Source organism: Rhineura floridana, chromosome 5 (genome assembly GCF_030035675.1).
Source record: "Rhineura floridana isolate rRhiFlo1 chromosome 5, rRhiFlo1.hap2, whole genome shotgun sequence".
NCBI lineage: Eukaryota > Metazoa > Chordata > Lepidosauria > Squamata > Rhineuridae > Rhineura > Rhineura floridana.
The window spans coordinates 158,232,418-158,256,742 of record NC_084484.1 but is presented as its reverse complement, the minus strand read 5'-3'; the positions used below and the strand labels follow the sequence as shown (position 1 = coordinate 158,256,742).

The 24,325-nt window shown below is 41.7% G+C and overlaps 1 protein-coding gene across 7 annotated transcripts in view; it reads left to right on the top strand.

Annotated features, from left to right (window-relative positions):
• ZMYM2 (zinc finger MYM-type containing 2) overlaps nucleotides 1-24,325 on the top strand; it is a 109,167-nt gene that overhangs the window by 20,065 nt on the left and 64,777 nt on the right. For all 7 annotated transcript variants that reach the window (XM_061628595.1, XM_061628598.1, XM_061628599.1 and 4 more), the window contains 3 exons: nucleotides 4,885-5,170; nucleotides 12,737-12,902; nucleotides 13,853-14,065. In XM_061628595.1, coding sequence (XP_061484579.1) covers nucleotides 4,885-5,170; nucleotides 12,737-12,902; nucleotides 13,853-14,065 — 665 coding nt within the window. The remainder of the gene's footprint in view (nucleotides 1-4,884; nucleotides 5,171-12,736; nucleotides 12,903-13,852; nucleotides 14,066-24,325) is intronic.

The window sequence follows — 24,325 nt, the reverse complement described above, 5'->3', positions numbered from 1 at the left end:
GGCAGAATCTATGTGAAGAGGGATGTATTTGCAGACTTGGGAAACCCTGTGGTTTGCAGAAGTACCAAAAAAAAAAAAAAGGAAAACAACCAGCCCCATAAGGATTCAGGAATATTGAAATACAGAGGCTTGGTTTGCACGTAATGCTGAGTCATGGCTTGCTTCTACCAGTATTGGTTTGTTTTGCAGCTTGCTTTGTGCTTTTGTAGTTTGGTGAGCATTTTGAGTGGGGTGGCCAAACCATGGTTAAAAAAGGATGCTGGGTGCACATGTAACACTAAGCCATAGTTAAAACAAACCAAAGTTTGTAAGCCAACAGCAGACCACAGTTTCAGATCATGGTTTGTTGGCAGTAAACACACCCTAGTTAACCAGTGTACATCTGTGTTGGAATTGTTTTTAGGATATTTTATTTTTAAGATGTTTTTGAAGACGTTTTGAAGATGTTTTTGGTGTTTTATAACTTGTTTGTTGCCCTGAGGTCCTTCTGGGAGGAAGGGCTGGATATAAATTCAATAAAAAAACCTATTGGGCAGGGTTCACAACAATGCTAAACTATGGTTTAATAAACCTTGATTTAGTGTTGTGTGAACCAGGCCACGGGGAGGGGAAGTGGATGGTGAGTGGCTGTAAAGGGGGGACACAATAACAGACAGGTAAAAGGGTACAGAGAACCCATCTTACTGTCTGAATAGGTCATTTCCTGAATCGCACAAAGAAGCTATTATAAATGTTCTCAGAGACAAAAATAAGACCTGCCCATATGAACTGATGGAGAAATATATATTTTTAGTATAGCTGGGATTAGGTATCAGTTTGCCATCTGTCCACCCACCAAAAATGAGTTACTGCTCTTTCTAACTCAGTTCTTATTTATCGTGATTTAAAAAACAGCACAAAACAAATGCAGTTCATTCTCCATATAGCAGTCTGGAAAGAGCTATGGCTTTGAAAGCCCTGTGGTATACTTCTGCCTCGGAGTAGTTTGCAACAATCACACAGTCTTGTCAAGCAGTACTAAACCTATATAGCATGATGGGCTGAATTTGAGGTAGACAGTATTACAGAATTACACTATTGCTTTTTATCCTTACATTTGCTCGTTGGGTTGCATACTGTACAGGAGCCCTGCGTTATAGTTAATACTACAAGTCAAAGGTGGGGCTAAGGCTGGTTTGGATTCCCAGGCAAAAATCCCCCATGCTTTCTCATGTTGCAGCAAAGGCTTCCTCTCAGGCCAAATCAAGCACTCGGTTACATACAGAAGTGTCTCACTCCATTGACTAGCATGCAGACTGTTTGCACATTGAAATGTCCAAAAGATTGCCAAGGAAGAAAGGCTCAAGTTAGAGTGGGGACTCCTGTCCTATTCCTTTCAACAACCTCTTCGGTCACAAGCTCACATGGACACAAAGGATACAAAATCACTCACACTAGGTCTCCCATAATGATTTTTTTACCAAACTAAGATGGGCCTTCTCTCTAAACTATGTAGCTAAAGCAAAATGTGTGATTATGGCATGGGGGAGGATGGGAAGTGAAGAGAAGAAGAGGACTTTTTAGGGGCCTCTGTGCAGTCCCACAAATGGTTTCTGCACCTCTGCAGATCATTGTTCAGAACTTTCTAGAGCTAGGTATTTGCATGGGCAGCCTGTCCCCAAGCGCAGCGTGCACGTTCATGGAGGCATGTCTCCCATCTTCCTGTTCAGTTCCTTTTGGCAGAGGCATTGTTATCGGAGATGTTCTTGCTGTCATTCTCTCAGGGCTCAAGTAAGGCAAACATTGCCCTCTATTTTTTCCTCTTTACCTGTTTCTTTAGTAGATTGCTATATTTGCCTTCTTGGTTATGCTTCTATAGCCATTCGCTGAAGAATGAGATGTGGGCCATAAAGTGACCTATAGGTTTTCACCAACATTGCAGAATATAAGCTTTGTTTCACCTAGGACAATCTCCATAGATCTACACAAAGAGTTTTCGTGTCACAGGTTAATGTTAGAGGAATATGAAAATGCCTTAATTTAAGCATTCAAGCGTATCATTAAAAAAGTACTGATTCATGTGCATGTGAGAAGTGTAGTTCCTTAAGGTAGTGAAGTCTAGTCAGTTGCTTCTAATTATATTTTTAGTTCTCCAGATACAATGTGATGATGTAGCTGGTCATTTACTAGTTGGATGTTTTATCTTAACACTTTCTAAATGGCTATTGAAATATTGAAAGGAACATAAATATTTGAAGATATGGAATTTGGTAGCTTTTGGATGAATAAAAGCTAGCTAGTTTTAGATGCTAGATCTTCTAAGGCTAGCCACTCTGGTTTGAGCACAGCATTTCAAATAGAACAGGGCTGGCATGGTATTTTCTGGGGTGCCTGTTTTTACTGCTCTAGGGGAAACCATTTCAGTTAAGACTTTACCACTTGCTTTTAAATGGGTCCATCAATGCATACCACTCAGCTGTAGATTGCAATTCAATTTTAGTTGCATATTCAAATTGTGGTTGTAAAAATAGTAGATTAAGCAATAGGTTTGTACAAATCAGGAGTAAATCTCTTGAAGAATTTGAAGTATATGTGGCTTATCTGCCTGTCTTCATTTTTTAACTTGCATAAAATTAAAAACTGATATATCAGTAGACATAATTCAAAGTACAGAGCAATGCAATACTGTCTGTGCTGACTTCAGAATCTGATTCTGATACCTGTAAATGATTAGCAGAAATCAGTGGCTTTCTCTGTTCTTTCTTCTACCTGGCAAAATATTTGCCATTTCTGCCTCTAAGGACTATACAAACTCTTCTGAATTTGGTATTGATACCAGAGTATAAACTGCACATGCATGCCACTGTGATCTAGTCTACAGCACAATATGGGCTAGATACCAATATGTTACAAAATCTCTGCTTACCTACCACATACATGTCTTTTTTTATTCCTGCTCTTTTGCTGTGTTTATTGTTACTGTGTTTTGTGATATTAAATGCTTAATTTTAATATTCATGCTGAATAACTTTTAAAATGTAATAGCTACCATGGAAGCTTCCAATGAAAGACAGAATTTGTAAAAACAATTGCCACTTAGCATTTAAAATACAGTAGGGCCCCGCTCATACAGCGGGTTATGTTCCGGACCCCCGCTGTAAAGCAAAAACCACTGTATAGCGGATCCCATTGACTTACATTGACCAAAATGGCACCCGGCAGCAAAAAAACCACTGTAAAGTGGAACAAGCGATGTAAAGCGGGGCCTTTCTACAATTCACAACCGCTGTATTAGCGGAATGCTGTAAAGCGAAGCACTGTAAAGCGAAGCACTGTAAAGCGGGGCCCTACTGTACATGGAATCAGGGCCCTATTCCATTCACATCTGACAATTATATATGTATTATAGTCAGCTGCTTGTTTTGGGCTTCCTGAACTGCACATAGTCAAGTGGTTTTCCACCTTTTGCTCACGTTATAAATGAAATTCTACAACTTGATTTACTGTACTCAGGCAGCCAAATAGGCTACTATCAGGAATGGAAAGTTAATTTGTTTAGCACAAGAAGTAGCACATATTCCTGAATCTGGGTATTCCCCAAGTTTGTTTGCTTTGTTAATTTGCACTGCTCAACAAAGAAATTCCACTAACTTGAATGTTTTTCAAATGGTTGACTTGATTGTTTCAAAAATGTTTGGGTTCAGTTGAGGCTGAACCTAAACTTTACCAAATGTTTCATTCTCATTTATTCATTCATTTATATATATAAATATATATCTCGCCCTTCCTCACATTAAAAATGTAAATGTACTGCTCTCAAGTCGATTCTGGCTTATGGCATCCTTATGAATAGGGTTTTCATGAGGCTGAGAGGCAGTGATTGGCATGGCTACGTGGGGATTCGAACCCTGGTCTCTCAGGTCGTAGTCCAACACCTTAACCACTACACCACACTGGACAGTAGGAGCCCAGTATTTAGCATGCTTAATTAGTATTTAGCATACTAATTTCCCAGTAAGTATTTGGGAGGTGTTTAACGGCAATAACTACTAACTCCCTGTTCAAAACTAGTGCTAGACAATTGCTAGACCTTGTCTTGGTAACTGAAAATGAAACTCAACTTTTTGCTTCTCTCTTAAAAGTGAGGTATACAGCAAAATTGCTTTAAATCAGGGGTGGAAATCACAGGCCTGGGGCCAGATATACTCCTCCAGGCCTCGTTATCTGGCCTTTGGAACTCTCCCCAGGCTACACTCCTCACTGACCCTCCTGCGCACCTCGTGTGGTTGCCTGGCTGGAATGTGTCCTTGAATCCTGATAATGCTTGTCTGATACGAACATAGAAAGGTGTGTGAGTACATGTGGAAACTAACCTAATGTACAAAGGTAACATTTTGATCTGCCCAGTTTTGCCTCTGGCCCTGTCCAGCACTGGCATTTGGCCCACAGAAGGTTACCCAGAAGACAATGGAACCCTTGATCTGAAAATGATTTCCCCGCCCCCTCCCTGCTTTAAATAGCTGGCACATCTATTCATAGAATCATATTCCTTCCCCCCATCCCCATTCCAGGATCACAAAGTAGGGAAATGTCTTTGCATTCACTGAACTCTCTTGAGCATCATGTTAGAATTGTGAAGGCGAAAACATTCTATTGATGTTTCCATGATTAAAAAACGTTGTGATCTGAAAAGGTTTATGATGCTGTATAGGCATCGTATCCCAGCATCCTTTTATATTACTAACACTTAAATGAAGGCCCTGGCCTTCTGGGAAAACTCCTTTTACCTACACTAGTAATAGAATATTCTGCTTCGCTGTCAAACTGCTTGTCATCCTGTTGTCCTTGCAGTCTGTGTAAATTGGGAGGCAGTTTTTAAATGTAACTTTATTTTGTATCTTTAAGATTCCTGGATATCCCAGTCAGCTTCATTTCCGAGGAATCAGAAACAGCCAGGAGTGGATTCTCTGTCACCGGTGGCATCCCTTCCAAAACAAGTCTTCCAACCTCCTGCACAACAGCAACCTTCTAAGCAGGTTAAAGTTACATGTGCTAATTGCAAAAAACCTTTGCAGAAGGGCCAGACTGCTTATCAGCGGAAAGGATCAGTTCACCTTTTTTGTTCTACTACCTGCCTTTCATCATTCTCGCATAAACCAGCTCCAAAGAAACTCTGTGTTATGTGCAAAAAGTAAGGTTTATATCTTACTACTTGGTCTTTGTAAATAAGATCAGTATTACCAGCCTTTTAAGTAGAGACCTTACCCCAGTCTTCATCTGTGTTGAAATTACTTTTCAAGATGTTTTTAAAGTTGTTTTGTTTTAATATATTTTAATGTCTGTTTTTATGATATTTTAGAGTGTTTTTAGTGTTTTGTTTGCCGCCCTGGGCTCCTACTGGGAGGAAGGGCGGGATATAACTTTAATAAATAAATAATAAATAAATGAATATTCCTGTTGAGTATCCCGAGAACTCAGTAAAATGTTAGGTTGTTATCCAGGACATGAATTATCTACCTTTCTTCAGCTTGTTATAAGTAACTGCATTGTCATTAAAGCTGATAGGCACTGACTTGGTTCAGATGTAATGGACAAATCACTGTTAGCTCATTGTGAAGGGTCTTGCTGGCCCAAACCATGATTTGCTACTGTGGGAGAAAGGAGCATACAGGCTTGAAGGCCCATTCACAGTAGGCAAATCAAGGGCTGGACATTATTTATTTAAGAAGAGTTATATATCACTTAATCATCAGAAACCTCTAAAACAATATAAAACATTCATTTAAAAATAATTAAAAGTTGACATAACATTTATCAAATTATCTGAACCTAGTGAAGATGGTTTGTATAAAAAAACTTTTGCCTTCTTTCACACACAGTTATTTCTTTCCCTGTGTAACCTAACCCTGTCCCAAGATTGGGACTTTTAAAGAGGAACAGTTACAGTTCAGTTTCCTACTAGCTATTAGCATTTTAGGTTTGGTCACTGTTCTCTATTCTAGCATCTATGGCGAAAGCTGTAGTTTAAGCAATGGCAAGAGTAGATACGCATTTGGCATTAATATTGTAGGTTCATAAACTGGACGCCTGTGGTGAAAAAGCAAAATACAAAGTCAAGCTGAGAATTGCAGAAAGCATGGGTGGAGCATTTTGGCTTACTTTAGACACATGGTGTTGAGTGAATACTGCTAACAGTGAGATCTGTGAGTGGTGTTAAGTCCTGTTGTACTTTGCTAATGATGTTTAAATTGAGTGTCTTAATCTTGAAAACCTTTTTTTCTCAGTCAGCGGAGGAGTGGAGCAGACAGGAATGGGTAAACTCCTGGAGGCAGCATCAACTACTTAAAACAGAAAATGTTAAGTGGTGGCCAGCCAGAAAGGAAGGGAACTTTCTCCCCTTCTTCAGGTCTTGACTGCCTTCAGCGAGCAACAGAGTCAATTCTTCTCTCCTGGATCCCTGTATGGGATTCAAATACAGTGTTTTTTCATTTTTTACTAGATTGCTCTCAAGAACCTTTTTTCTTAACAGCAATTCCAGCCTTTATCCTCTTTTGTCTTTCCCACCTGCCAGCTACTAGTTAGACTGTGGGGGGGGGGAGGGACTTCTTTGGGCCAAAGCACAAGGTTCTTTCTTTCCTGGACGTGGCAGTGGCCGGGATCAGTCCTGCGCCCCCTTGCAGTCCTTCAGACATCTGGATGCAACAGCAGCTGAGATCTGTCCTATCCCCCCCCCCGTGATCCCTTAGGAGCTCAGGCGTGGTGGTGGCTGGGATCTGTCCCATGCCCCCCTGTGGGCCTTCTTTGGCACTTTCTGCCTCTCCTCCAAAAGAGCTATAGCTGCAGAGTTGCAGAGACCAGCCCTTTGGACTCTTCTCTCTTAAGAGTCACCAAGTCTTCAGTGGCAATGCATTTCCGCTAAGCTTGGTAGCCACCTTGCCACCATTACAGGTACAGCTGCATCTGTCTTCCTTTATTCCCTTTTGGCAGGAGGAGGAGGAACTCACCCACTCCATTTTTTTTCTGGATCTAGCTCTTCTGGAGAAGCCTTATGGACAGGGAGGGAAGCAATTCACACCATTCCTTGGGGGCCCCTGAGTGGGGAGGTCCATATCCCAAACGGAGAATCCTCTAGCCACTATGGCTTCTGTAGCAAACGCTATTTTGGATTCACCTCCAGAGATAGTTTTGTTTTCCCAGATCTCCACTAAACAGGAAAGCGGGGAGGAGGTCCTCTCCACCTGTTCTGGCAAAAGGCATGCCAAATCTCACTATCTGGATGGCCATCCCTCTTTGGTGGCTAAGTTGGCTTCATTTAACCAGGCCATCATGAGGGAGGGAGGTGCTTCCCTGGCTGGACCCACGTCCAGAAAAAGTAAAAGCTCAAGCATGCTCAGATTCATCTCCCCTCTTCCTCTTGCTCTTGCTCTTCCTCTGCATTTTCCTTGGATTCTAGACCAGGAAGAGGGAACAGCAAACGAAGGGGCTATGTTCACCAGAAGGCCGACCCTCATGTATATAAGTGCAAGAGACGATCTGGCTCCAAAGTCCAACCTCACCAACTCTCCCTCAGCCCTGGATTCCTTAGGGTGTCCCCACCCATCCTCCTCTGCCTCAGACTCCAGTGGAGAGGAGGGAGAACTCTCGGGGGATGATACCCTCCCATCTGCTCCTAATCATAAGAGACTTTATTCACCTGATTCTTTCCCAGTTCTAGTCTCAAGCCATGGCCTGCCGTTGGCTGGATCCCCCTAAGGAGCCTATCCAGGAAGGGGAACCAGAGGAGAGGAAGCAGGGATCTTCAGATCTTCGCTAGGTCTGGGGATCAACACATGATTGTTCCCTTCCCAAAATTCTTCAAAGATATTGTTAAATGAGAGAGGGATTGCCCGTCCGAGTCTCTTCACACTCTTTCTAGGAAACTGTACAGTCTCCTGGCTACAGCTATGGAGAACTTTAAGGTCCCAACCATTGATGAACCTTCACACTTGGGGTACATGTGTACCCCTACTTGGACAACCTGCTGGTAAGAGCCACTTATGTGGCGGAGCACAATGGGATCTCGAGACCACCATTCAGTGCCTAGAGAACCACAGCTTCATTAACAAGGACAAGAGCCTTCTGATTTCCAGCCAGCACCTGCAACATCTGGGAGTAACTACCGACACTGCACAGAACAAGCTCTTTCTTTCTAACGAGTGCACCAACAAACTTCAGTCGCAACTGCAGTACCTGTCCAACAGTCTAACCCCCCTGATGGTACCAGGGGTCCATGATAGCAGCCATAGACATGGTACCATGAGTGTGTTTTCACTCCAGAGCACTTCAGTAGCTGCTACTTCATACCAGGACCAAATTGCACAGTGCCAGAATTGACTCATTACCATCCCCAGGGCTGTGAAGGAGCCTCTTCCGTGGTAGAACCACCATCCTCACCTGCAGAGAGGTGTCTCTTTCAGGACCACACTGGTCACAGTAGTGACTGCTAACACCAGCCTAGCCGGATGGGGGGGCAACATACCTGTTCAGCATCACCCAAGGGAGGTGGACCCACCAGGAGCATCGCTGATCCATCAGCTGGTTGGAACTTGGGGCAATTTGTCTGGCCTTCCAGGAATTTCTTCCTCTCCTGCAGGGCTGTGGAGTCGGAGTCAGAAGCAATTTTGGGTGGAGTGGGAGTCGGTAGAAATGTACCGACTCCAACTTTAGCTTCAAAATAAAATTAATATTTTAATATTAATATTAATTTATTAATATTAATAAATTAATATACATTTGCCATTTATAAAGGAGTTGGAGTCGGACAGTAGAAAAATAGAGGAGTCTGAGTCGAAGGTTTGATATACCGACCCCACAGCCCTGCTCACCTACCTCAGGCGCATGTGTTGGTGCGCACAGACAATGTCATGGCCAAATTACATTTGAACTGTCGGGGCCACCAAGTTGGGGCTCCTACAAGAGACTATCAACCTACTATTCCAGTGCATGGAGAAGCACCTGGCATCCCTCTTGGCCATCCATGTACAGAGGATCCTGAACACTCAAGCAGACTGGCATTTCTGGGAGCAAGTCCATCCAGGGGAGTGGGCTCTATACCGGGAGCTGTTCCAGTTAATCACCGACAGGTTTCCTGTGCATAGACCTCTTTGTCTCATTGAAGAATGCGCAACTGGATTGCTTCATGGCACAAGGTTGGGATCTGTGGGCCCAGGAGATAGACTCCTTGTTAGCCCCATGGCTGTGGGGTCTTTTCTGTGCTTTACCCTCTTTCCCCTCCTTCTCCAACTACTATGCAGGATCCGAGCTCTACAGGCCCCGGGCATAGTGGTGGGCCTGCATTGGCCCAGGGGGCTATGGTTTTCTGACCTGGTGGACTTGAGCTTCATCCCCCCCTGGCGACTACTCCCCAGACTGGATCTACTATCACAAGGGCCTATCCTTCAGTCGGACTGGCTCCAGCTTCACGCCTGGAGGTTGAGTGGTGGTCTTTGAAGGATGAGGGCTTATCTGCGAGAGTTGTTGCTAACATTCTGGCATCACATAGGCTTCCATCCGGAAGATCTATTATCTCACATGGAAGGCATTTCACAGGTGGCACAGACATAAACAACTGCCTGACCAGGAATGCTGCATAACCATTATCCTGGACTTCTTACAAGATGGGATAGACCAGGGCTTGACCCCCAACATGATCAGAAGGCAGGCGGCGGCCCTGGGCTGTGTATTCCATATGGTGTACACTCCATCTCCACTCATTCCTGGGACAAGCGTTTCCTGAGCGGGGTAGCTCTCCTATCCCCTCCAACCCAGCATAGGTTTCCTTCTTTGGGATCTCGCCATGGTCCTTAAGGCAGTCTCACAATCTCCCTTTGAACCAGCTCATCCCATACTCATCAAGGAACTTGCTCTCAAGACAGTATTCCTTGTGGCAGTCACCATGGCCAGGTGGGTGGGGGAACTGGGAGCCCTCCTCATCCAGGAGGAGCTTTGCACTTTTCACCTAGACAAGATGGTTCTTCACTCCGATCCTAGCTTCCTTCCTAAGGTCAATACTCCCTTCCACAGAGATCAGGACATCAAACTTAGCAGCTTTTGTCCCAACTTCTTTCATCGCAAGGCAAAGAGGTGAAACAAATTGGATGTCAGGAGGCTCCTTTGGATCTACCTGGATCGGTCTGCACCTTTTAGGAAGTCTGAGTCCTTGTTCATGTCCTTCAAGCAGGGGGCGTGGGGCGGAAGGTTTCTAGATCCACTATCAGTAGGTGTTTGCGGGACTGTGTGGTCAGGGCCTACCTAGCCAAGGGTAGGGCCCCCCCACTGGGAATCTGCACACTCTGTAAAGGGAGTGGGTGCTATGGCGGCACTCCACAAGGCCTCTTTGGAGGAAATTTGCAGAGTGGCTATATGGGTGCACCTCTCCACCTTCATCAGACGCTATAAGGTTGACAAGTTTGCCTTCGCCAATGCTGCCTTCAGCAGGAGAGTCCTCCAGAGGGTAGCAGCCTAGGTCTTCTCCCACTCAAGTTCATAGAGAGGTATCAGCTTTGGTACATCCCATTCTTGTCTGCTCCACTCCTTCGCTGTCCAAGAACAGAAAGTTGGATTTACCATGAAGTGTTCTTCTGGTCAGCTGGGAGTGGAGCAGTGGGACCTACACTGTGAAGTGGGGAGGGGTGTTTCCCTTCTCCACTTTGCTGTCTTTCAATGTTCTGTATTTTGGTCCATCCACTGTTGAGTTATTCAGGATGTTGTAGGATATGTGGCCGGCTACTCAGTGCTTGTTCTGTCAGCTTTGACGAACTGAAGAGGAGGAGAAGGTTCTCTCCCCTTCTGACTGGCCACCACTTAACATTTTCTGTTTTAAGTAGTTGACTCTGCCTCCAGGAGGAGTTAACCCATTCCTGTCTGCTCTATTCTCTGATGACCAGAAGGACACTTCATGGTAAGTCCAACTTTCTGTTTAATCCTACCAGTTTTTCTCCACTTGTCATACTTCATTTAAGAACATAAGTGCCTGCTGGATCAGGCCAGTGGCCCATCTAGTCCATTATCCTATTTTCATATGGCCAACCAGATGCCCACTCTCCCCTTCTGCAGTTTCCAGCAATGCTATTCAGAAGCATATTGCCTCCAACTATGGAAGCAGAGCATAGCCAACATGGCTAGTAGCCATTGATAGTATCATCCTGCATGAATTTGTCTAATCCTCTTTTAACACCATCTAATTTGGTGGCCTTCACTGCTCATGTGGGAGCGAATTCCATAGTTGCACTGTATGAATAAGTACTTTGTTTTGATGTACTCATTTAAATAATAACTTTGCTGCATTGAGACATGTTAACACAGGATGCTTAAATAGAAACCTTTGATACCTGCTTGTAATTAAAAAAAAGAAACTGATAACTTTGCTTTTGAAGCTGTTAAGTTTACTGAGAGAAAAGAATAGTACTTATCTGCCAATCTATTAGCTATCTAGGCAGTGATCTTTTTCTTGATTAGAGTAAAGTATTTACGTTAATTGGACTTAGCTTATGCACACTTTAGTACAAGAGGCGGGACCTTAGGTTTGTGGTATCTGGTGAGCAATAAACAGCTATAGCACAAAAGAATAAAGCTTATTCCCTTTCCCTTTTGCTAAACAAGAACAAACCTCTATTTTTAAGCAATCCTGTTGCTTCTCATAAACAATACTTACACAAATAATTTTTCCTTTTTCTTCATTGCATTCTCATCGCTGTTTAGGGCTGATATAGATAAAATGCTAATTCCCTACAAAACATGGTTTGTGAAATGGGAGTCAGTGAGAGAGCACGTGTTCTCTCCCCTTCTCTCGTCCCTCTCCCCAAATAATTTACCCCTCTTTCCTGGCATTACCCATGGCTTTACATTGCAAGTATATCTATGGTAAAATAAATTAGGAAGCAGTTTTGAAGTGGGTGTGGTTTCATTTACAAGGAAGCATGATTTGTTAGCCCTAGTTTGCATAGGTGCCCATGAGATAGGAAAATATGTTTAACAGCAAGATTAGAAGGGAGTACATGACTGCTGAGGTGGGAGGAGAACGGAAGTTGATGTCCCCATGGCTGGCTTTCAGTATGCAAACCATGATTTGTTATTCTTTAATCTAGAGCAGGAGTAAGCCACTGTGTTACCCTCCTGCTGTTGTTGGACATCCGCTTCAGTCAGCATGGCCGCTGGTCAAAGATGATGGGAAGAGTTGTCCAAAACATCTGGAGGGCACCAGGTTGGGCAAGACTGGTTTAGCACAATGCACAGGTGGCAATGAATTGAAGCAACCCTTGGGCTTCTGTGCTCTCCCTCCTACTTCCTCTTGGCCAAGAAGAGGAACTTAAAAGCTTCCGCTTTTAATTGCAGTTTGTCATGTCAACCGTAATGGACTATGGTTAGTTTAAAACATGCTGACTTCAAACCATGTTTTCTAAAGCTGACTTTGTTTAAATTAACCATAGTTAATGCTAACCACAGTTGTGGGTTTGGATAACACAGGAAGTTGCATTTAAGTAAAAGAGGAAGTGAAAACTTTGGTGGCATGACTTGTTCCTACTTGCGTCACAATAAATTATTGTTAGTGTGATGTCCAAATGCACCTAATGTAATTGCTTTTTTAAAAGGGGGAGTCTTGATAATATAAAGTTGTTCCCACTTTTTAAGTCTCTTACTTTCCATGAATATTCATTTTTGGGGGGTACTTTGTGCTGGTTGCTAAATACTTAGGTGAAGTTCACTTTTTATCTTTCAGAGATATAACAACGATGAAAGGTACCATTGTTGCTCAGGTTGATTCAAGTGAGTCCTTCCAGGAGTTTTGCAGTACATCATGCTTGTCCTTCTATGAGGATAAGCAGAATCCCTCAAAAGGAATCTTGAATAAGTCAAGATGCACTATCTGTGGAAAACTAACAGAGGTTTGTTTGCGCCACCCCCCTCAAGTGATTTAAAATAAATGTAATGATATTCTTTGAGTTTCTTGGGAATCACCAAGCATTATTGTAAATAAACTATTTAGATAATATTACTTACTAGTTATGGATAAAATGTTCACTTAGTTAATTTGTCACTTTATATGCTCCTCAGACTTCTGGTACCATACATGTTTTCATATGCTAGCTAGGAGATGTAAATTATTTGCTTAGCCCTTTCATGTTGGTTGAATGAATGTCTACATCCTTCACTCAAATTTATTTAGATTTAAATATTCTTTGATTCTGTTTTGTTAATGATTTGTGGTGGTCTCCCCATTGTCGTTAACATTGTTAATAGTCTCTCTGCAGTTTTCTTTCTTTCCAAAGATAGAAATAATGCATGTAATGAGCGGTTCAACTTTCTGTCCTTTGTCAATGTGTGAGTTGAGGAGGAGATTTGGTGCATTCTTGTTCTTCCTTTGTTCTTTTAACATACATGTAAAACTCATTTTTCCTGTTAACTGTCCATAGTGCAGGTTATTCTGTGAAAATTAGTTCTCAGAAAATGGGCGATTTTTCTTTTTTAAGTCCATTCTTTGAACGCTAATTTTTTGAGACTTACTAAATTTCTGTGATGATTGAATACATGGTGATTGTAAAACAATATATTTTGGCTTGTATGTGAAAGTTCACTAAACTCTTTGTGATTCATGCTGATTTTTATACTCTCGATCCAATACTGAATACTTACCCATATTTACTGGTCAAATATTTTATAGCCAAACCATAATTTTATATAGTATCCTCTGATCCTTTTTTTGAAGAACCAGTGCAGCTTGTATTTCTGAAATGGTATTTTCCATATTTTTCAAACAATTTAATCTGAAGTTACGTTTGAAACCTGTTATCTGGCTAATTCTAACTCCTTAGAGTAATATTGTTTTTTTCTTTAGATCCGTCATGAAGTTAGCTTTAAAAATATGACTCACAAGCTCTGTAGTGACCACTGCTTCAATCGATATCGAATGGCAAATGGCTTAATAATGAATTGTTGTGAGCATTGTGGGGAATACCTGCCTAGTAAAGGTGCAGCAAACAATATCCTTATGGTTGATGGAGAGCCTAAAAGATTCTGTTGCCAAAACTGCGTTAGTGAATATAAACAGGTAACTTTTTATCTCCCATTTTCGTTTAGTGAGAACGTATTTAAAATTGTTTAACTAGTGTATATTGAAGCCATGCTTGGCATTACAATCAATCGTGGTGTGCATGCTTGCTAATATAGAAGCGTATTGCTTATTTAAAAGGTGACACTAAAACTGAGGACGTACAATTACTCCATGTTGGTTGGGCTAATCATAACCATGTTTTTTCATTCATTTGGAGACATGCTGCTTTCAACAATAAAAGTGGACTTCATATATTCATCTTAACATACATGATTTGGCTTATGTTTCAGAATTCCACTTGTTTTGAAACAAATTCAAATAAATAGAAATCAGCCAACAAAATTTGCCTGCCTGCGTATGTTTCTCATTGAGGATTCTGAAAGCATATAGTATAGCTGGCTGGTTCTCTAGAAGGAATTACTGACTTGTGCCCCATCTCTCCAGCTAATGCATGTGTGACTATGATAGCAAACTCTCTTTGAGATAACATGACAACCAAACATTTCCAGTGGTAAATCTGTGTATTTACATGGTTATACTACCCTTATTCCAAGGAGCTTCAGGGTGGTGCATATGGGATTTTTCCTTTTTATTCTCACAATAACCCAAGATACGTCCAGGGGCGTCACTACTGGGGTGCAAAGGGTGCGGCCCGCACCCGGGTGTCACCATGAGGGGGGTGACACCAAGAGCTGCCCCGCGCCATTGCCTGGCAAGGCTGCTCCAACTCCTCCTTGGAGGCAGGCGGGCAGGCGAGACCGGGAGCAGCGTTGGCGGGGCGAGGGAGGCGCGCTGGCGTTCCCAGGCCTTCTCTGGCTGGGTGCCCCTCCGGCGCGCGCCCTCCCAGGGGCATGGACGGGTGGCTGGTCTTGAGTGTGCGCGTAGGCACGCAAGCCCAGCCACCTCATCCATGCCCCTGGGAGGGCGCGCACCTGATGTCCGCACCCCTCCCCCGCACTCCCGCTAGTGACGCCGCTGGATACCTCTACTCAGTTTCTCCACCACCCCGCCCACATAGTGTTCTGTCCCATAGCTCAGGTCTTTCCTGAGTGACCGTCAGGAGAAGGTCCTGGAGCAGACTGCAGGGAGTTCTCCTTGTGCAATTATCCTTGTGCATGTTTTTACATTGGATACAGCCTTTTGGATCTAGGCCAATGTGTTGTTTCATCAAGGTGCTTTATAGGTAATTCTAAATTGTACAGAAGAATTTTCTGTTCCTTTCTTGGAACAAGGTAACTTCATTAGTCTCTTAAAGAGGAGAGCTGTTATACAAAATAAAAAATATTCCATATTCTATTTCTTTTTGTATTAACCTGTAAATGTCAAGATGCTACTTATTTTTTTATAATATGTAAATAGCACTTCTAGAAACATAACATGGGCCTTGTTGTTTTATTATACAGCAAAACAAAAGGGGCAAAATAGGTTATTCAAGATACTAAAAATGATAGGCACACACTGAAGCCACGGAGAGACTTGGAGAAGCCTTGAATAAGATTTCATGAAGGAGCCCAAAAGATACAAGAATAATATGGGAGTTTCCCACACAACCAATAATGTATTGCTGAAATTCCAAGTGAACATGGAATTGTGGTCGATAACTCTGTATCTCATCCATTTATTGTGACGTACATTTTTTCATCTGTATAGATACTTCATGGTATTTTTGACATATCATCCCATATGTTTTTTTCAAGAGAGTGAGGTGGTGCGATTCATGTAGAGAAAATTATGAAATCTTATTTGAATCCTTGAGGTTTTTGTTTTTGGGACCTAGATTTTAGAACTTAATTTGGGAGGGAGGAACATCAGCTTAAAATTATAAAGAAGGCAGGGGGGTATATTTGAGTGTATGTAAAACTTGGAACATGATCAGTTCTCCTCCTGTAATATACTTGGCTATTAATCTGCAATTGGAGGCCATTGTATATCCCCTTGAGTGAATCTAATGGTTTTACTCCTCCTCTTCCCCCTACATAAGCTGCTTGTTATCCAAGGGAGAATAGCTTGCATAGGGAGAAGATTCTGTTGCTATGGGAGACACTTATGGTGCTTCTGTGCAGGTAATACCTTGGCATTTTGTAGTGTGCCTGGCTGTATGTGCAGCTGGCCAAGGCAAGGGGAAGTATATTAGTGATGTATTGTGGACTCTTCCCATGCATAGGAAAGGAATGGGTCATTCTGTTGGATTATAAATGGCTTGTCATGGGGAAACCTACTTTTGCTCTCTCACTCTTTTTTAATACACAATAGATTAAGGCTTTGGCTTTAAATTCATAGTTTAGAATGGTTGATAAATCAGTTACTCTTTAGACCTGTGTAAGCATAACCTAAATATTCTTTTGGATTCAAATGTAGAAGGATGAAATCATAAAAATAATGGATCCTCTGTCTAGCATTTTGTTCAATAGGTTTAGTCTGACTTAAAATTACTATAAAGGAATGTAAACTGATTGCATCTTAAGCTTTTTTGACTTAAAGTCCACACAATACATTACTTTAGCTAACAGTTATGGACACTATCAGCGAGTATTATTAAATATGTTTAAAGAATTTAAAGATTTTCACACTTAATATTAAAGCAATGCAGTCATTTGGATATAATATTTGTTTTGGAATTTTTGGCCTGGGCAAAAGTTAGCTGGAATTCCACCTGAACAAAATAGGCTATACAAAAATTGCTATCTTTGCTTTTTGCTAGTATAAAAGTTGTATTAACCAGTAGTATAAATATTTGGTTCTTATGTAGTAGGAAAAATAGAACTGATACAATTACTTGTACCTACTTAATATCTTGTTTAAATAAATAAATTTTTTTCCCACAAATAACTTTTTTGAAGTAGTTGTTTGAGTTCCCACTTGCTTTGGTCTCATAACTTTTTCATGTGCAATTTTATTCATCGTACCCTTTAAGAACGCAGAATTAAGGGATAATTAGCTTGAAAGTGCTTAAAACTTTACTTTCAAGACCATTATTCTAGTTTCCTTTTTCTTTGTGGACTACCATATTTTCTCACATCATGGCTGCTGTGTGAGAAAAGTGCTTGAAAGACTTGTGAACTAAGGAATACTTCCTTCCACATGTTGACATGGCTCTACTGGAATGCATGAGAAGGGAAGGATTGTTACATAGGCTATAGGTTTGCATTTGGTATGCATCAGTGCAAACTATCTTGGTGGCGTGGAACATATGCAGACCTAGGAATGCCAATTTGCTGCTTAGCAGAACTTTTCCTTTCACCTCATGCTTTCCATACAGCCATATTGAAGTGCTATATTTGTTTTTGTCACTATATTTGCTCCAAGAAAGTCTTCCAGTTATATTCAGTATGGTCTTAAGGACCATCTGAAAATTCACCAGTCCACAAAGAAGGATATACTTTGGCTCATAGTACAGTGTTTCTGACTGCCAGCAACTCTCTCTCTCTCTGGTCTGTCACCTAAAGAAAAGAGAGAAAGCAGAGGGAGAGATGGACCTACCCTTCACGTTAGTGGTAAGGTGGACCTTTTGTTTTGAAGTTTATCTCCAAAACACAAACATATGGCAAATGCAAACTGCTTCCTTAGCCCTTGAATCTCAATGGAATAGAAATATGGAAGGTGGAGAAAAAGGAGAAATAGAAAGTGTCTAAAACTTGAACTTTTCTGTGTCCATAAATACAAAATCATTGTGGGATGGGCTGGAGGGGCAATCCCTCCAAGAAGTCCAGGATTTGCTACAGAAGTGATACTATAAAGATGATTCAAGACACACATCTTGTAGAATTATAGACGAGGAAGTCAGTGTGTGTGTCATGTTGAAGTTGTTATATAGGTGAGAATGAGGGACCACTTTTTACATCCCTCAACCACTTTAGCCGTTACTCATAATGCTCACCTGAAGGATGCTTAGTTATGCGTTAATATATGTGTCAGAAAAGTGTCTGTGCTAAATATGTGAGTGAAACAGCTTACAGGTTTTATTCTGGTATCTATGGCTGGAATCCAGTTGCATCATCTGGGCCCCTTTTGGTGTACTTGGAATGAACAAGGTGCTCCATCATTGCACACACTACAGTGCACATAGGTTTTCTAATACAAATATTCTTAATACCTGTATCTGGTAAAGTAATGCACAAAGCATCACTTGACCACAAACAGATTGTGGCAGTTTAAGTCTATAGTTGCCTCGTAATGACATCTTACGTTTGCATTACTTTTACTAGCTCAACCTCAATTGTTTCTGGCTTTTTTTCTTCAGTTGTTTGGGACATGCCATTTTAGTTTGCTGCTACTTTGACTGGGGACATGTTTTCTGTCCTTTTTTGGGGGGGTAGTTGTAATAGAATCAAACAAGTAAACCCTTGTTGCCTAAAAGTGGGGATTTCATTTTGTTTTGAGCAAAGGCACATGCAGCAACAGAGAAATTTGGGTAAAGGAAGAAATGCTCTAATGAGCCTTGTCAAGTGTCTATCTGAACGGGCAAATAATATTTATCTTCAAGGCACAAGAAGCAGTAATGTGACAGATGAAATGGTTGAATCTTAATTTACTTGGGAATCAAATACGTAGATTGTTGGGGAAGGCATCTCTTATAGCCAAATGGTTCTAAAGATGAGTACTGCAGCAGAATGTTAGCTTTTTTGAGTTCTGCTCCCTGGATCTGTGAACTCTAAATATAAAATGTAATACATTAATTCTTGGTTCATATTCTGCTTGAAGATTTTTTCCATCTTAACTCTGTTTCCAGTATATGCTATCCTCTTACTTATACAGCTCCCTGTATCTTTTTGTTGTTGTTCATTGAATAAGCAACTAAAAGTAACTTCTTTAATCTTCCTACCATTACTAACTCTTCTTGCTTCCAAAAGCTCTGCTGTGCATAAAATGCAGTGGTGTATCTATCTAAACTTTCAAATGCTTATTTACTTTTTTTTTATTACGATATTTCTTATCCACCTTTCCCCACAGGGCACCAGGATGGGTTACAACAGTACAATATATACAGTTAAAAAAATTGGGCTCCTGCCGGAAGGAAGGGCTGGATATAAATTAAATAATAATTAAATAAATAAAACAAACAAAACAGTTCAAACAAAAAACAAAATAATATAGATTCAACAGAAGAGGTGGGTCCGATATAAACAAAATGCCTTAACTGTAAGAAGACCAGGCTAAAGTGTCTTATCTTCCCAGAAAAAGTTCTCTGGTACTTCTTATTGTATGTTCCCCATCCTATTGAACATCTAAGCAGATGGGAAAGATCATCTGGGGATGTGGTCTGACATGTCACAAATGTGTGGATGATTCCCAGCTTTACATTGTTGTAAACCGCCAGAGAGCTTCAGCTATGGGTCGGTATACAAATGCAATAAATAAATAAATAAATTCACATTTCCTTTTCATCTAATCCAGGTGAGGCAGTGGCCATTCAGAGTTGGAGTTTGGGCTTGGTAATGGAATAGATGAAAGCCAGTAAACTGAAGCTCAGTATAGGCCAGACATAGGTACTGTTGGTTTGTGGTTCATCTGCCCTATTAGGTGGTGGTCAATCTGCTCTGAATGAGGTTCCACTCTTAGAGTAGGGATAGCCAAGAACTCTCATCTAGCCTTTGAAAGTGTTCTTAAACAGATGCATTTTCATTAGAAGGAAGCATACCCTCCGATGTTTTGGGGAGGGAATTCCATAATTCTAGAGCCACCATACTAAAAGCAGTGCTCCTTACAGAAGTTGACCTAATGTCAGCAACCACTGGTATTTGGATCAGTGCTTCATTAGGCAGTTTTAATTATGGGTCATAGTCAGCTGTTCAAAAGGGAGAGGTTACACCATTCCGGTCCATATCATTCCAGGCCCTAAAGGCCAAAACTAGCACCTTAAATGAGTCCCAGAAACATAGTGGGAAGCAGTGAAGATGTTTCGAAATGTTTTAATCATAGTGGGCTAAATCTACCAATATATGGGCTTTTGCATTTTGGATCTGCTGAAGTTTCTCAACTCTCTTTAATGGCAATTCAGTAAATAGCTTATTACAGTCTAGTCTGGTTGCAAACAAAGCATTCAGACCTTCCTCTTCCAACAGCAAGTACAGCTCACAAATAAGCCCAGGGCTAGAACACTACCTGGGCATCCTGGAACTGAGGTGGACCCAAAAGCATTCCAAATTGCAAACATGGGTGATATGATATGATCCCTTCCAAAACAGGCAATTGCTCAAACTTCCTAGATGGGGTTTGTTTATTCACCCCCATCTTCTCTCTTAGCAATTAAAGATGCTCATTCAGGGGAGGCCACTGCTACATTGCATTAAGATGAAAAGGAACAGTAGAGTTGGGTGTGATCCTCGTACTTATGGCTCAGCACTCCTAAATTATTTGTAGCCATTTTATGTAGATGATAAAATGTTTTGGGGAGATGATCGAACTCCTAAAAAGGACACGTTGCATATTGAGAAACTGTTCTGCTAGAACTGTGTTACAGCTGAGTTCATTGGGTAGAGCAAGAGAGCAACATAGACTTAGCTGCAACAATTGCAGTAGCTGACCAATAAGTCTCTCCCTCCCCTCCCCTTTCTAATTATTCAGGCTTAAACTAATATAAAGTTCAGATTTAGATGTATATTTACACACACACATGCTCACATATATATATAAATAAAATTTGATAGCACTGTTATTAGTCATTTTCAACAATACTTATGTCTTGCACTAGATCCTGGATACCACTTAGGATCGCCTACCTGTGACCAACTGTTCTGAGGCATAATCATGTAGGGTATCTACAAACTGCACCTATTTGTCATGACCAAAGCATGCATTTATCCGGTCTACCCAAGTGTAAAAGTAATCCATTAATACAACACATTCTCCTTTGGGCTCTTGATTTCATTCTTGCATTTGAAGATCACCCCGAGTGTTTTGGTTGGAGGGAGGGCAATAGAATGTCTCCACTAAATTATTTTGTGAGGCCTGGTATTGCCATTCACAGGGATTCTGTAGAGGAGTCTGCCCTTTTGAGATGTTTAGCTTGTGTGACACTATACTCTCTCTGATGTAGAGAGCAGCACCCAGTACACCTTTCCTTTTCTTCTAGACCAGGGATGGGAAGCCTTCTGCAGCCCAACAACAGCATTTCCTCATAGGCAACCTTCCAGGGGCTTTGTGTTGGGCAGAGCAGGTAGAGCAATGCATGTTACTCTTAACTTTACACCAGGGATGGGGAAGCTGTGGCCCTCCCGGTGTTGCTGGGCTACAGCTCCTCTCATCAGAACGTAAAAAGAGGCTGCTGGATCAGGCCAGTGGCCCATTAGGTCCAGCATCCTGTATACACAGTGGCTAACCAGAGGCCTGTGGGAAACCTGCAAACAGGTCCTGAGTGCAAGAGCACTCTCCCCTCTTGCAGTTTCCAGCGGCTGGTATTCAGAAGCATGCTGCCTCTGACTCATCTCTGACCAATGGACATGGTAGGTGGGGCTGATGCTAGTTGGAGGCAGACAATATCTGGAGAGCCACAGTTTTAATCCCAGTTTTGTACAGGTAGTTACATTTCAGCCACACAAAGCCAGAGGTTATGAAATAAATACATTTCTACACCCTCATTGCAGACAAGCAAGAAGCATTTGCACAATTCAAGGACGTATTCCAGAACTTGGAGGGTACAGGACAGGGTCTGAGAAAGATGGTGTGGCATAGTGAGAGGTTCTGGGAGGCTGCATTTGATTCCAAGGCCTGTGACCCCCTGCTATAGAAGTATCCAGAGATCACTATTTTTCTGCATTCCTTTCTGATTCAAGTGATTCTGGCTGCCCCAGAATCTGCCCCAGTGCCTAACAAATCTAAGCCCCTTCTCCCTATATCATCAGTTGTTAACCTGTGGCCATCCAGATGTTGCTGAACTACAATTCCCATAATCCTCTTCCTCAGAGGGACACTCCTGCTCCAACACTCCAGACAGCAGAGGAGCTGTCACCCTGGGAATGAAGTGCTGTTATGCCCCCCAAAGGCCTTGTCTATCAATCTTTCTGTCTTTAGCTTCTTCAGGTCACCTACCTTGGCCTCAAGAGATTTTTTTTCTCTGAGTACCAGGTCATTGCACTGAGACATGCCCACATCCGTCCAGCAGGCAAAATCATACATATGACACGGCTATATGCTGGATAGCCCCCGCCCTTTTTGCTGGGTTTCTACCTTCATAGCTGTTTTTTATATTGGGTTTGATTTCTTGGAAAGCTATATTAATATGAGAAGGAAGGGGTTGGCTGCCCTGGCCTCATTGTCTTTGTTGATCTTGTCACTAGGGCAGAGACTCTTTGTCAACTGGGGCTCCCCCATGTGCCCCATAGTCTTTATTATTCTGAACACAAAATAGGAAGGGAAATACTTACTCAGTTTACAGAGGAAGCTGCCTTCTACTAAGTCAAGTGATGGTCCATCTTGCTCAATATTGCCTACATTGACTGGCAGCCCATGATTCAGGCATGAGTCTACCAGCCCTAGCTTGGGACCTTCCGTATGCAAAGCATGTGCTCTACCAGTGAGCCTGTGGCCTTCCCCAAAGTGCATAGATACTTCCTTAATTTACATTGGGTATCTGGTGGAAATTCCAGTTCATTCCTCTGCTGATTTCAAGAGCGTTTCATAAGCTTCCAGTTCCAATTAATGTTGCTCTTTCTTAATTCATACCACCTTTACCCAGCAACATTTTTGAAGGTTCCCATCTGAGTGCTCAGTGGCTTTTTGTGGGGGAGGGGTAAAACACTTCTAGCTACTCCATGGTACGTACCCAACACAATTCCAGTCTTGGTTACAAGACTTGGTTACAATGTTCTTTTGTAATGTTCATAACCTGTACGAAATCCTTGCTGTCCAATGGCACCATGGTAATAAGGTTCCTCCCCTTAAGGGGATCTGACTCAGACTGAGTTTTGAAATTAAAATAAGGTTTGGCTTCGCAATGAGAACCAGGATTCAAGATAAGTGTGTTACCATGGGTGCATGCAGGGTGTCTGTTCTTATTCCCCAATGCCTAGGTCAGTATGCCAAAGTTTTTTCAAACTGGTCAGCAAATGGAAGATAACATCCTGTCAAGCAAAGTCTGATTGATCTGTATTAGTGAAAGATTGGTTTTTAACTCTCCTTTGAGCCAGCATAGTGTGTATTGTAAACTTGAATGAATAATAAAAAGGAGGACTAATAAGGTAAGTCACTTTCCCAACCCATCAGTAGGTCAAAGAAGTAGATGCTGATCGGTAAATGATTCTATAGCATTTGTTAGTTCACCTGATAGGGCTTCTGTGAATTGCCAGAACAGTAGTATGTCCAGACTCATGTCAAAAATGGAAACAAATAATTAAATCTTGTTTATGGACTGATAAAAACATTATTGGTTCCATGCTTTTGGGAAACCTGATTTTTACAAGCTGTTCTGAGAGCCTTTCTCAGCTAAGAATGGGGTTAAACTGCTTTGAATATCTTTAAGATTAGTCCAATAAAGCAACATCTTTTTTAAAGAGTGGTTTCTTGATCTATTTACCCACGCACCATTCTTCAAAATACTTAGGTTTATACCACTGGCATTGAATAAATACTGTATTGTGTATTTACAGCATAAAGAGTAACTAACAATTTTAAAGTAACACATTAAATGTACAGGTGGCCAAGAAGAGCTGTTGCTTGAATATAGGTCTTTTATAGGCATACTATTACTCAGCTAGCCTTTAACTATCAGTGGTATTTGCCCCTTCTGTTGAGTGAAAGATTGATTCTCAGCTAGAGAGTATACTCTTTAAGAAATGTTTGTGGAAAAACACTTGGCATACTTCTAAGCTGTGTTTCTATACAAGCGCAGTAAATTCCTACCTTGTTTAATCCAAGAAAACCACTTGTCTAGCAATCAGACATTTTTTGTAGGCTTTTTAGGCAGCTTCTGTAAATCTGCTTTTGGATTGCAGGGCTGCCAGCAGATGGCCTCGTCAAACTATATCAGAACATCCTCAGTGCAGATATGAAATTATGTCTGTTTTCAGCTGAATTCCTCATTCACTGCCAGCAATACCATAGTGACAAACTAATCTTAAAGGAACACTCTTACGGGTTCCTTGGCAAACCTAAACTCCTGCAAGCTCCGAGTCTGCTGCTTTTTGTAGAAAAACGGTTAGAAACCTATTGAAGAGTGTTTTAAAGAAGGCTCAAATAAGGGAAGTGCTGAGCAGGTCTTCTAATCAAATTAAGATTTACATGTGATTGTTCCCAGTCATTTCTCTCTGACTTCTCTGTAGG